Source organism: Narcine bancroftii, chromosome 5 (genome assembly GCF_036971445.1).
Source record: "Narcine bancroftii isolate sNarBan1 chromosome 5, sNarBan1.hap1, whole genome shotgun sequence".
NCBI classification, from domain to species: domain Eukaryota; kingdom Metazoa; phylum Chordata; class Chondrichthyes; order Torpediniformes; family Narcinidae; genus Narcine; species Narcine bancroftii.
In genome coordinates, this window is record NC_091473.1 from 166,391,862 (window position 1) to 166,405,691 (window position 13,830).

The window sequence follows — 13,830 nt, forward strand, 5'->3', positions numbered from 1 at the left end:
CATAACTCCAAAGGAAATGGGCCACTGACAATTTTTCTCAAACAAAATATTTCATTAACAATTGGGTCTGGAGCAGTGATTTTCAACCTTCCTCTCCAACTCACATACCACCTTAAGCAATCCCTTACTAATCACAGAGCACTGATGGTATAGGGATTACTTAAAGTGGTATGTGAGTGGAAAGAAAAAGCTTGAGAACCACTGAGTTAAATATTTTAAATTATAGCACTTGTTCATATGGTATATTATCAAAATGTAGTAAATGTTAATAAACATCCACATCAGTGTATGCAATCTTGAGTGATAGTAATTAGAATTTGAATCTCTTCAGAGTGATTTTCTGATCCAATGAGGAATGTATACATTTTCCAAACCTGCCTTTAAATGATGCCATTCTGTTCATTACATATGTATGTGCATTGTTGGAAAGTTAAAATTACAAGTAAGATAATATAATTTCAAAGATAAAATGGTCATTTGCAATTTTTGGATATTGTAAGAGTCTGTTAGCAGATGGTGGATAATGGATGGCTTTCTGCATGTGGAGCTGAACTTAAATGAAGAACTTGGTCTTCCAAAACCGCAGGAAATACAACACTTGCTCTTGCACCTCATCCATCATCACAATCCAGGCTTCCAAACTACCCTTCCACATGAGGCAAAGATTCACATGCACCTTTTCTAAGCTCATCTACTGCATTCACTGCTCCCAATGTACCCTCCTCTACATCAGTGAGACCAAATGCAGACCTGGGATCGAGAAGAGGGACAGAGAAGAGAATCAGAATTTATTATCATGAACATGCCACAAAATTTATTGTTTTTTTTTGGCAGCATTACAGGTGCAAATATTGCTTTGAATTACTTTTTAATTAATTAATTAATGTGAAAGAAGAGAAAGTGAGGTAGTGTATATGGTTCATTGCGCATTCAGAAATTTGATGCCAGAAGGGAAGAAGCTGTGCCGTTGGGTGTTCATCCTAAGGCTTCTGTACCTCTTTCATAATGGTAACACTGTAAAGAGGTCATGGTCTTGGTGATGAAAGTGCTTGGGAATGGAGGCTGCTTTCTTCAGACACTGCCGCCCTCTTGTAGATGTTTTTGATGGAGTAAAGACTGATGCCCATGATGGCACTGGCCGAAGTCGCAACTCCAATCTTTTCCTATCCTATGCTTTGTCCACAATGGCTATCCTGAGCTCCTGGATACATGCCACTGTAACTCCTGTCCCCACACTGACCTGTCTGTCCTGGGCCTTCTCCACTGACACAGTGAGGCCCAATGCAAACTGGAGGAACACCCTTTTATTTTCCATCTGGGCAATCTACAGCCCAATGGTAGGAATACAAAATTTTCTAATTTCAAATGATTAGCCTACCATACATTCATCCTCTCTCTTCTTTCTTCTTCTCCCCCTCCCCCACTTCCATACCTTTGATTCCATCTGGTCTCTCTTTAGTCCACCATTCTTGCCTCCTCTACTAAACAGATTCCCAAACTGGCAGCCTTTGTTTTTTGATCACCAACTCCAACATGTATCTTATCTTTCTCCGCCTAACCTATTTATTATATTTTGCCTCTCACATCCTTTATCTATCAACTCCCAATCCTTCACTGCTTGTCTGTCATATTTCATCTCTGCCTGTTTGGCCACTCACATATGGGGCTCCTGCCTCATCCTTCCCACTCTGTTCTTTTTACACTGTTTCTCTATGAACTTTCCTCAGTCCTCATGAAGAGTTATCAACCAATTTTGTTATCCTACTGATGCTGCTTGTTAATCCATAGATCCTGATCAGTTTGAGTATGTTTAAGTAGATTTTTTGAATAAAGGAAAAATTATTAAAGCAATTTTTCCAAAATTTCATTTGTTGCGTTACCCAAACAAAGAATGTATTTCATAAATGATGCTTTTTATAAAAACTTTAATCTCCTCAAAAAAAATGCTTGAAACACTCAGGTCTGGCAACGTCAGTGTAAAGGGAAATAGTTAACATTTCAGGTCTGAGACCCTTTGTCAGAACTGATAAAGAAAACAAGTTGGTGAACTTCAGTTCCTGCCACTTAATTCTCCACCCGGCTTTAACTCACCAGCTTTCTGTGGCTTGAGAATTGTAAAACAGCTCTTGTCTTCCACTTGGACACATTACATTATACATTGAAATTCTTCGATTTTTCGCTAACTCATTCTTTTGTTCAGGAGGAACAGCCAATCTAAATTTGTAATACTCTGCAAAACTTGCAAACTATTTACTATTTGCAATTTCCATAAATTGTATTGGCAATCTCTTCCTTCAGATGAAGAAAGTTAATGCCATTAATTTTTTTCATTTAAAATAAAATGAAATATTTAATTTTGAGCTGCCACAAATTGTTTTGTGGTTAATAAAGTGCTCTCCAGAAATGGTCAACAACATGTTGAGATTTCAAATGACCAAGTTCTTTTTTGCATACTGATGCTGATAGAATCCTGCAATTTGTTCAAGAACAAATATCCTTCTGGAAAGTTCACATGATGGTCTCTCTTTTGATATTCATAGCTGTATTTTGCCATTGAAATACTGCAGCGATTTCAGGCCATACTTTACTATTCACGACAGTGAATTCAAAGAGTACACCACCCGAACACAGGCCCCGTAAGTGCATTTTCTTGTAAATTTCATTGTTCTAAATATTTGAGTGCATATATGTTCAATGTCAATAAATTGCATAGCAATGGTTTTAATGAATTAAAAATCTGTTTTATTTGTTCTTGTTGCATAGACCATCTGTTGTTCTTGGAGTCACCAATCCTTTCTTTGCCAAAACATTACAACACTGGCCCCACATTATCCGAATAGGGGACATGAAGCCAGCAGGTAATCTTGGTGGAATATTCTTATTTTCACAATCCTCATTGAGATTTCAATATTCATTAATCCAGATTACATTACTTTTAAACTCTTAAGTAGCTTGTGATTTCAATTGTGAAATTGTGATTTTTCTCCATTTCATTCACTGCGGCTTTTCTCATTTCTGAAAATGGTCGATTTTAATAATTAAATCATCTGTGGACATTATAATAAATTTCTAATTTGTTAAGTGGGCAGAAGAATAAATGTGTATTGCAAATTTGATATGGAGTCAGATGATTTCATGAATTTGTTCTATTTGTCTCACATTTCTGAATTAGCCACTGGAAGATTGTGAACATTGGCTGGTATTTCCGCAGTATGTGAAAATCCCAGACAGAGATTTGTATTTCAATACTTGCACATCTGATAATAATGATGTTGAGTTTATTGTCAAACAGGTACATTTTATTTAAAAAAAACCATAGTATACATTGAATTACTCCTGTTCAGAAAAAGATAGATAGAAAGGAAGAAAGGGTTAGATAAATAAAAATTCAGTGTGGGGGTGGGGGGGGGGGGCAGTCGTTTATAATGGAGATAGATCTTTGTGTCGTCTTGGAATTTCATGCTGAGAGTCATAAGGGGAGGTTCAAAAACCTGATTGGTGAGGGGGTGGAAAGAAAGATCTGTTCTTGATTTTATCTTATCTTGATCTTAACATGCAGGAATTCAGGTTTATATATCATTTTTGAATATTTTATTAAAAATTTTCCTTGCATGTAATTAATAAGCTTTTAAATAAAGCAGTAAGGATTAATTTTTTTTAAATTACAGTGGTGACATAATAATTTTTACCCCACCCTTACCCTCCAATCCCTCCCTCCCTATACCCAACACACAAAAAATATAAATGAGATATATAGTTCTAGGAAGTATAGAAAAAAAAAGAGAGAATTTCCTGGATGGCACAAAGGATTGGTTCATACTCTGGGATCTTACAGTATTTGTATGGTAATTTTCGGGAATAAGATTAACACAGGTCTTAAGAGGCTGAAAGTACATTTGTACATATTTACCCCTAAACTTTGCAGAAATGGGCTCCAAATTTGCAAAAAGATAGCATATTTATTTCTTAAATTGTACGTAATTTTCTCCAAAATACAACTTTAAATTTCTGCATTCCATCTCTCTATACTGAAATATGCGTCTGATTTCCTACAATACTCTTCCTTGCCATTGCTAATGCTATTTTGATAAATTTTGTTTGGTATATTGATGTTTTCAACTTGAGTCTTATTCCTTCTATATTTCCCAATAAAAATAAGTATGGATTTTGTGGAAATACGGTACCTGTAATTTGCTCTTTTTAAAAGAAAAAATTCAAGTCCAATCAAAAAGTCCTTACTTTAGAACATGACCTAGTAGAATGTAAAAAAAAGGTCCCTGTTTCTTCACCACATCTAAAACATTTATCTGTTAAGTCTGATTTCATGCAACTTTTGCAGCATTAAATATAATTCATGCAGGTAATTATATTGATCTAATCTATACCTTACATTTATAATGCTTGTCATACAATCGCAACAAAGATCTGACCATCTCTTCTGAAAAAACACACAAATGCTTGAGAAACTCAGCAGGTCGAACAGTGCCTTTATGAGGCAACGGTGAAGATGCCTCACCACTGTTTCGGGCTTGAGCCCTTTATCAAGGTGTGGGGGAAAAATCTTTTCTCATCATTTGTGATATTTAGATCTACCTCTTATAGAATGGAATTGACTTGGATCTATAAATTGGGAGGCCTGAAATTGCCAGATTTAAAAAAATGTTATTGAGCCTCTCAGTCAAGGTTTATCACCTCACTCTTTAAGTGGGGTGGTGCCCTCTCCTAGACACACATTGGGTTACATACAGTAGAAGAAAAGATAGCAGAAAAGTTCATACGTAAATGGGACACAAAATTGATATTGAAGAAAACTGATTCTTTGGCTTGGCTTCGCGGACAAAGATTTATGGAGGGGGTAAAAAGTCCACGTCAGCTGCAGGCTCGTTTGTGGCTGACAAGTCCGATGCGGGACAGGCAGACACGGTTGCAGCGGTTGCAGGGGAAAATTGGTTGGTTGGGGTTGGGTGTTGGGTTTTTCCTCCTTTGCCTTTTGTCAGTGAGGTGGGCTGATAACCCCATATTAAAACATGTAATTCAAACATGGCAAAAAATAAATCCATATATTGGAATAAAGGTGGGGGATATCTCCTAAAGTGCCTTTGACCTAGAATAAATTAATACCTATGACTCTGGATAATAAAGTCCTGGCCACCTAGTGCCGGAAGGGGATCAGGTGTATCGAGGATTGTTATGAGCAAGGGCAGCTTATGTCATTCAAACAACTAAGAAATAAATATGATTTGTTTAATAAGACTTTTGCTATTTCCAGCTAAGATCTTTCTTAAGGGATAATTTGAGATAGTCTCTGGCCTTGCCCATGTGTATTGCCATGGAGATTCTAATTTGAAAGGGAAATACATGCAAGTTCATCTCTTTGATGTATTTCCTATCCCAAAGTGAGGGCCCGAAGCTGGGCTTGTACAAGTCAAGGGAGAGGTGGGAGATGGACTTGGGCACAACAATCCATGAGCAGTGCTGGTCAGATATGCCTGGACAGCATCACTGCAGTCAATAATGCCAGGTACAGGTTGGTGCAATACAATTTTCTGCATTAACTGTACCTCGCACTATAAAAACTATTTAAATCGAAACCCAGAAATTTTGGAAATGTGCTTCAGATGTGGTGTGGAGATTGGAACCTTTATCTATTCAACCTGGCTGTGTACAAAAGTGAGATCCTTCTGGGAGGACCTGGGAGACTTTATGAAAAAAATCTACACAAGTGGATTTTCCACAGGATCTGGAATTGTTCCTTGTGGGAAACATGGACATGAGTCTTAAACTGTCCAGATATCAAATTCAGTTTGTGAAGGTCGCCTTGTCAGTAGCCAGGAAATGTATAGCGGTTACGTGGACGTCCAACCCCCAACTAAATATTACAATATGGTACACAGAGGTAGAGTTGTATTCCCCTGGAGAAAATCACGTAAATTTAAGGAGAAAATATGACACTGTGGCAGTGCACATCGATCGCTGGTGAACTGGCTCCGCGAGTAATGCCACGCTAGTGGAGCAGCTGCGTGAAAATGGAGCCGTTGGGGGTGGGGGGGGGGTCAACAGCACCTTGTAGCTTAGGCCACGGCACGCGCCTCTAGGCAGCATGATGACATCACCATCAGCTCGGGGCGGACCTCATGACGACCCTTAAAGGGTGCGCATGAGATTCAAATAAAGCAGTTCAACTGAAACCTGTACTGACCTGTGGTGCATTTCAGGCGTTGTAGCTGCCGCTACATTGGTGACCCCCAACGAGTGCAGATGTTTTCTGGCCTCATAACCATGGACATGGCAGCCGTCATTGCGATCACGGTGAAACTTCCCCGCCTTCTGGACACTTCGCCCACGCACATGGTTCGGGCAAGTGGAAGCACAGTTTCACCTCCGGCAGATAACTTCAGGCTCCATGATGTTCTACCACGTCGTGAGCACCCTTGATCAGGAGACTGGCACCAGAGTAGATGACCTGATCCACGATCCAGCGGAGGAGGGTAAATACCTCGCGCTCAAGCACCTCCTCAGTGCGTTCGGCCTCTCCCGATGACAACGTGCCACCAGGCCCATGCACCTGGACTTTGAGAGACAGAGCCCCATCCGCCCGCATAGATGAGATGCTCATGCTGGCAGAGGGTCATAAACCATGCCAGCACTTGCGACCCAGGTGTAGCTCCCATCATCACCCCCAAGGATGTTCAAACAGGCATTCTTCAAGCAAATGCCAGATGACATCCAGCTCCTACTGGCAGACAAGGACTTCTCTGACCCACGCAGGGTCGCAGCCCGCATTGACATACTATGGCGCTCGAAGCAGGAAAATGAGGCCGCCGTGAGTCAGGTGACCCCCCCCCCCTCCCAGACCCAACCAGCTGCAGACTGTCCCCAAGCACAAGACTGAGGACCCACACAACACCTGGTGCTTCTACCACCAGGGCTGGGGGCCCCAAGCTCGCAAGTGCAGACAACCCTGCTCCTTCCAGGGAAATGACCTGGCCAGCCACCACTGATGGCTGCAACGGCTGGCCATGCCAAAAGTCTCCTCCACGTGACCAACAAATCAAGTGGCCGATATTTCCTGGTAGACACTGGTGCCGAGTTGAGTGTGCTCCCTCTGACCGCCCTGGAGTCCCGCACCCGATCATGAGATCCCACACTGCGCGTGGCCAACTGAAAGGAGATCAGAACCTTCGGCACACATAACGTGCAAATCCAGCTCGGCAGAGAGAAGTTCCATTGGCGGTTCATACTGGCCACGATGGGTACAGCAATCCTGGAGGCTGACTTCCTCCAAGCGCACAGCCTGCTGGTTGACCTGAAAGGCAAGCATCTAGTGAATGCATGCACCTTCCAAATAGTCTGCCTCGAGGCCACCAGCACTTGCGACCCAGGTGTAGCTCCCATCATCACCCCCAAGGATGAATACACCTCCATCCTTAACGAGTTCCCCAACATCCTATGGCCACAGTTTACCTCTGCCATGCCCCAACATGGCATATGGCACCAGATCTCTACCCAGGGCCCCCTGCTCCACACCAAGGCCAGAAGGCTGCCCTCCGACAAACTCCAGTTGGCCAAAGAATTGTCTGCAGATTGGCTAGCCCCTGGGCATCCCCCCCTTACACATGGTCCCCAAGGCCTCTGGGGCTGGCGCCCGTGTGGAGTCTATTGCCCCCTGAACAACGCGACCACACCGGACCGCTACCCCATCCCGCATATTCAGGACTTCACGGCCAACCTGCATGGCACGAGGGTCTTTTCCAAGGTCGATCTGGTACAGCACTACCATCAAATCCTGGTCCACCCAAACAACACTGGTAAGACAGCCATCATTACCCCATTCGGCCTTTTTGAGTTCCTCCGAATGCTCTTTGGCCTCAAGAACGCGGCTCAGACATTCAAGCACTTGATGGGTGCAGTGGGCAGGGACCTGGATTTTGTGTTTATATATCTGGCCATCAGACTTTTCCGGTACTTCCTGGAGGGCAGACCATTCACCATGTTTACCGACCACAAGCCGCTAACCCAAGCCTTCACCTTGGCCAAAGGTCCCTGGTCAGCGCGCCGGCAACGACATCTGTCCTACATGTCCGAGTTCACCACTGATATCTGGCACCTGCCGGGTAAGGACAATGTCGTTGCTGATGCACTCTCATGGCCACGATCCACAACCTGGCCCCTGGCCTGAACTATGCCCAGCTAGCGCAGGCACAAAAGTGGGATGATGAGACTCAGGCGTTCCGAACCTCCATCCTGGGCCTCCACCTCGATGACCTAAAGCTACCGGACAGCCCCAACACACTATTGTGACGTCTCCACCAACATGCCACATCCAGTAGTACCGCAACAGAGGAGATAGCAAGCTTTCAAAATGGTCCACAACCTCGCGCACCCATCCATCAAAACCTTGGTGCACATGGTGGCGGAGCGATTCGTGTGGCATGGCCTTAAAAAAAAAACAGGTCACCCAGATGGCACCTAACTGCACTCAGTGCCAAACTTCCAAGGTTCATTGCTACGTCAAGGTGCACATCGATTGTTGGAGAACCGGCTTCGCGTGTAATGACACGCTAGTGGAGCAGCCACGTGAAGATGGCACTGTCGGGGGTTCAACAGTGCCTTGTGGCTTAGGCCACAGCGCGTGCCTCTATGCAGTGTGGTGATGTCACCGCCAGCGCAGGGTGGAGCTCACACCAGCCTTAAAGGGCGCGCGCGTTAAGATTCAAATAAACCAGTTCAACTGAAACCTGTACGGACCTGTGGTGTGTTTGTCATTGTAGCTGCCGCTACAACATATTTGTTAGGGTGCAGTAGCCTTATCTGCAACATCCAGGTACGCAGATATAATTACATCCCTTCTAAATAGAAGAAAGGTAAAAATCCGTACTAATGGTGGAACCACTGAGATAAATGAAGTGAGTCGTGGCGCAGATGATATGCTCTTTCTGCGTATCTTTTTCATTCTATTTTATGTTACTTTGAGTTTGTATTTAATTCCTGTAAGGATTTTTGTTTGTTTAATTTACATAATAATTTCCTTGTGGTATTAAGGTATAGGAGGGAAGGGAGAGGGGTTGGCAGGGCAAAAGTAGACTCTGAATGTTGGATATATCATTGTTGAGAAATTGTATTGTTATTTTGGATTTGTGTCCGTCTTGGAAAATCAAATATAAAATATATTTTTTTAAATGATATGGGTCTCCAATTCCTGATATCCTCCTCCCCCTTCTATTTGAAGATGAGTGAGATGATGCTCTTCCTCATGAAATCTGACATGCTACCTGCCAGAAACATAATGGTGTATACTTCCAACAGGTCCGGGCCCACCCAGTCCCACAGAGCCATGTACAATTCTGGCGATAAACCCTGGGAGTTTTAATCAACCCAAAGGAATGAATGGAGTACATCAGCTCCCCCAGGGTAATTGGCTAGTCTAGACTCTCCCTTTTGTCTAAAAATTCTGCGATAGAGGACAGGAAATTATGAGAGGCCATTCTGACTTGCAGTTTGGCGTAAAAGTGTTTACTGATCCTCTATGTACCCATCTGGGAGGATGTGACTGAACTGTCCTCTTCCTGAAGGCTATGGACCATAAAGCTCCCTCGGTGAGCCTTTTGAAAGAAGGAAGGGTGAGCACGTCTCATCCTGCTCCATAGTGCGGATTCTGGATCAGAAGATGAACTTGGAGGATTCTGAGGTAGATAGCACGACTTGCTGGACCTTTACCACTTGGATTCACTCACTCACTCACAACCACTTCTCTCGACTACAGAATGAGGAGCCTGCTGTGAGTTGTTCTAGAATTGACTCAGTTCCTTGTGCCTCTGTCTTGTTCTCTGAACAACTGCGAACCATCCAGTCACATTGATGATGTATTTAGAGTCATCCTGGCCAGAATGACTAGCTTAGATGGCCACCTCCACAGGTGAGCTGTTCAATTTGGTTAGTTGGAGTGGGGTGTCACAGTACGTTAGGTCCACCACAAGGAGACACCCTCTCTCCAACCATCTTAGTAACCTCTGATTGTAAAGATGGTGCACTGCAGCTAAATACCCATACTAGATGTGCGGCAGTTGTATACCCCACCCCCTGACTATAAAGACAACCCATAGGGCCACCTTCATGACCACCCCTGATAGCTTCTGAGGTGTGGCAGCCCACAGTCAAGATTGAAAGTCACATGTACCTTAATTTGGCAAGGTATTGCAAGGCATTCATGTCTCATGTCGTGCATTTTACCCTGTGCACTGCTGTTTTATGTGTCGGAGCTGCGATGGACATGGGTGTTTTCTTGCTTTTTCATCCCTACGGGCTTGAATTAAAAGAGAAGCAGTGGGCCTTCATTTGACACATCCATAACATGATCTGGTGTCAATTGGGTGCTTAATCAAGTTGCATTACCTGTTTATTATGCTTCAAACTCAGTAATGTTGAAAATATATAAAGATGTTTCCATATAAATATTTGATTGTATTTTGTGATATACTAATTGGTACAAATATCAATGGAGAAGCAAGAGTATCATCTGTTTAGTGTATGTATGTGTGTATATATAAAAATAATATTTTCTTTTTTGCAAAGCATATTTTTTTGGGCTTCCATTTTTTGGCATGTAACTCCTTAAAGCTGTAAAGTTTTCTAATCAGTGCTCACAGTGCAACACCTCAGGTTTTTTTTTCAATATTTTGGTGAGTCCAATTTTATGGACATGCATCCTAGGTTGTCTGCACATTTTGCTTGCAAATAATCAGTATTCAAAGTTGAGAACTCTTTCTTTCTGTTGAATTGACCCAGAAAGGAGGAACATAACAACACAAAAAAAAATCTCACGTTGTGAAGTACTGATAATCTCTCTTAGAAAGCAGCTTCAGAACAAAGAGTAACACACAAAAGTCTGCAGATACCATGATTGAAGTAAAAATGCATTGCTGGGGAAACTCAGCAGATCAAACAGTGTACTTTTTAGAATAATAATAAAGATACGTTTTGTGCTTGAGCCCTTTGTAAAAGAATGAGCCAAATGTAGGCTGGTGCCTGAACAAATTGGTTGGGGGGTTGGGGGGGGGGGGGGGCGGAAGAGCACAGTCCAACAGGCTGGAGGTAATGGGTCGATGAGAGAGGGCACACCAACAAACAGAGGGAGGGGGGTGGCTCTGTGAATGGAGAGGGAAGGGGGGTGGAGAGCTGGGGGAAAGAGAGGGAGAATGGGAAGTAGGCTAGCTGAAACCAGAGGTCTATGTTAATGCCTTCTGGTTGGAGAGAGACAGAAAATTAGGTGTTGGAGCTCCTATTTATGGGTGATCTTAATTTAAAGTAGAGGGTCATGGACAGACATGTCAGCACGGGAGTGGAGCACAGAATTCCAATAGTTGACCCCTGGAATCTCCCTTGATGCGGACAGAGTGAAAATATTCTGCGAAGCTATCTCCCAGTCTGCGTCCAGTCTCACCGATGTAGAGAAGGTCACAATGGGAACACCTGCCCTGGCCTCCTCTGTCCCCAGACACAACAAATACAGGATTCCCCTTATCCTCACCTATCATCCCACCAACCTCCGCATCCAACGCATTATACTCCGTAATTTTGTTCACCTCTTTTGTGGTCCCACCACCAGACATATCTCCCCTCTCCTCCACTCTCTGCCTTCCATAGGGATTGATCCACTCACCCTTTCTTGGCACCTTTCCCTGCAGATGCACCTGCTCACACCTCTCTCACCATGATTTTGGCCCAAAATAGCCCTTCCAAATGAAGCAACACTTGAATCTGAGGGAGCCATCCGCTGCATCTGGTGCTCCCATTGTGGCCTTCTTTACATCAGAGAGACTGGATGCAGATTGGGAGATCGCTTCACTGATCACCTTCGCTCCGTCTGCATCAATGACCGGGATCTCTCAATGGCCAACTACTTTCATTCTATGCCCCATTCCCATGCTGACGTGTCTGTCCATGGCCTGTCAAACCAAAAAACCACCCATAAATTGGAAGAGCAACACCTAATTTTCTTACTGGATACTCTCTTGACTTCTCCAGTTTCTGCTAGACCGCTCCCTGTCCTCCCTTTCTTCCCTCATCCCTCTCTTCTTTTCTCCAGCTCTCCACTCCTTCCCTTTCCGTTCAGTCAACAAATGCTCCTCCTCACCCTGTTTGCTGGTGTGACCTCCATCCCCATCTATGAATTACCATTTTGTTCGGATGCCTGCCTACATTTTGTCCATATTATAGTGCACGATGAGGCTTTTAACGTGTAATCATCTAAAGGCCTCAAGTATTTTCTTTTATGCTAATCAGTGTGTAGCTATGCAGACCCTTACTTTGTACCACAGTCCATGATGAATGAGAGTTCAGACTGTTTCTGATGTCAAACACAAAACATTATCTTTGCTACATAAAGCACACTGTTGGACCTGTTGAGTTTCTCTAGCATTGTGTTTTTACTTTTGGTTTCAGGAAAAAGTTGGGCTTCCCCCTCAACTTTCCAGTTTTCACAAAGAAATCAATTGCAATCATTATGGAATGTAACAAAGATGATTTATTATCTATTTAAACAAGGTTCCTCTTTCTAATTTAAGGAATCAAACTAAAACTTTAAAAGCCAGGCTGCTGTTTGCCCAACTGCATTGAAATTTAGTATACAGGCAGTCCCCAGGTTACGAATGAGTTCCATTCCTAAGTCTGTCTTTAAGTCGAATTTGTAGATAGTCCATTTCACACTAGCACCTTGTCTGTGGAATTGATGGCTAATTTACTGGCTAAGGGTCCAGTGTGAAGCGAATCAATTGGCATCCCGGTGCCAAATCTCGCCAGGGATTGATAGCCTCAACCCCCTACTCACATCCCTGGCATCAGCTGAAACCAATAGGCTGATTTAACCCAGTGTGAAAAGGACAAGTTGTATCCCAGGACAAAAATGCCGCATGTTTTTGCGTGAGCACATTTAACGACATGTTGAATGAAGTCGTCTGCTGGAGTCCTGAGATAAGGCAGACAGTGGCTCATCCTCTCCTCAATTGGGCGTGTCATTTAAAAGTTTGCAGTTTAAAAATTCAGTGTGCGTATAAAAAGTTTAGATTCAAAACTATCTTTAAATTATGGCTGTAAACTGGGGGATAGGGAGGTGCAAGAGCTCCTCTCACTGAGGTTGGAGGAGGCTGTTTGATATAATTTGATGGCCTATTTTAGGGGCAGATAGCATCAAAGCTCAGGCAATGGGGTTTAATATGGACACATCCCAGGTCAAAAATAAGCTGAAGACACTTCGGAAGAGGTTTGATCTGTTTATGGACCACATCAGGAGGAGTGGGAAGGACCATTTGGACTGACTTTATTTCAACGAGGCATATAATATCTGCGGAACCAACAAGCAAGCTGAGCCCCTCTCCCTGATATCCAACCTGGAGCCTCGAGAGGTCCTGCTGCACAATATCCTAAACCCAGTTTTCTACCTCATTCACTGCCAGTTACCTCAGCCACCCAGCAGACCTCAACTGTCCAAATCTCAACTGCCCAGAAAAGAGGGACCTCATTTGACGTTTCGCTGGAAGCAGGTAAGAATCGTATTTAAACTGTTCATTATCACTTTTTTGTTTGAGTTCATCCACGTGACGTGGCATCTAAATCTCATATGTGTTGCACTGTTATCCAGGGACCAAAAGGAGGAGAAGAAATGTAGGAAGCCCACGAAAAGGCAGGAGACAACGACGGAAATCCAAGGGCGCCGACGTGATATAAACCTGGTGGACCAGGATTGACAATCTCAGCGTAGGGAAAGGCATGCGGAGATAGTGCAGGGGCTGATGCAGGCAGAGAGTCAGGAATGAAACACCAATAGGGATTTAC

The 13,830-nt window shown here is 43.4% G+C and overlaps 1 protein-coding gene across 2 annotated transcripts in view; it reads left to right on the forward strand.

The window, feature by feature from the left end:
* The window catches only part of dennd6aa (DENN/MADD domain containing 6Aa), a 103,046-nt gene that overhangs the window by 50,093 nt on the left and 39,123 nt on the right, over positions 1-13,830 (forward strand). For both annotated transcript variants that reach the window (XM_069939615.1, XM_069939616.1), the window contains exons 11-12: positions 2,541-2,636; positions 2,764-2,858. In XM_069939615.1, coding sequence (XP_069795716.1) covers positions 2,541-2,636; positions 2,764-2,858 — 191 coding nt within the window. The remainder of the gene's footprint in view (positions 1-2,540; positions 2,637-2,763; positions 2,859-13,830) is intronic.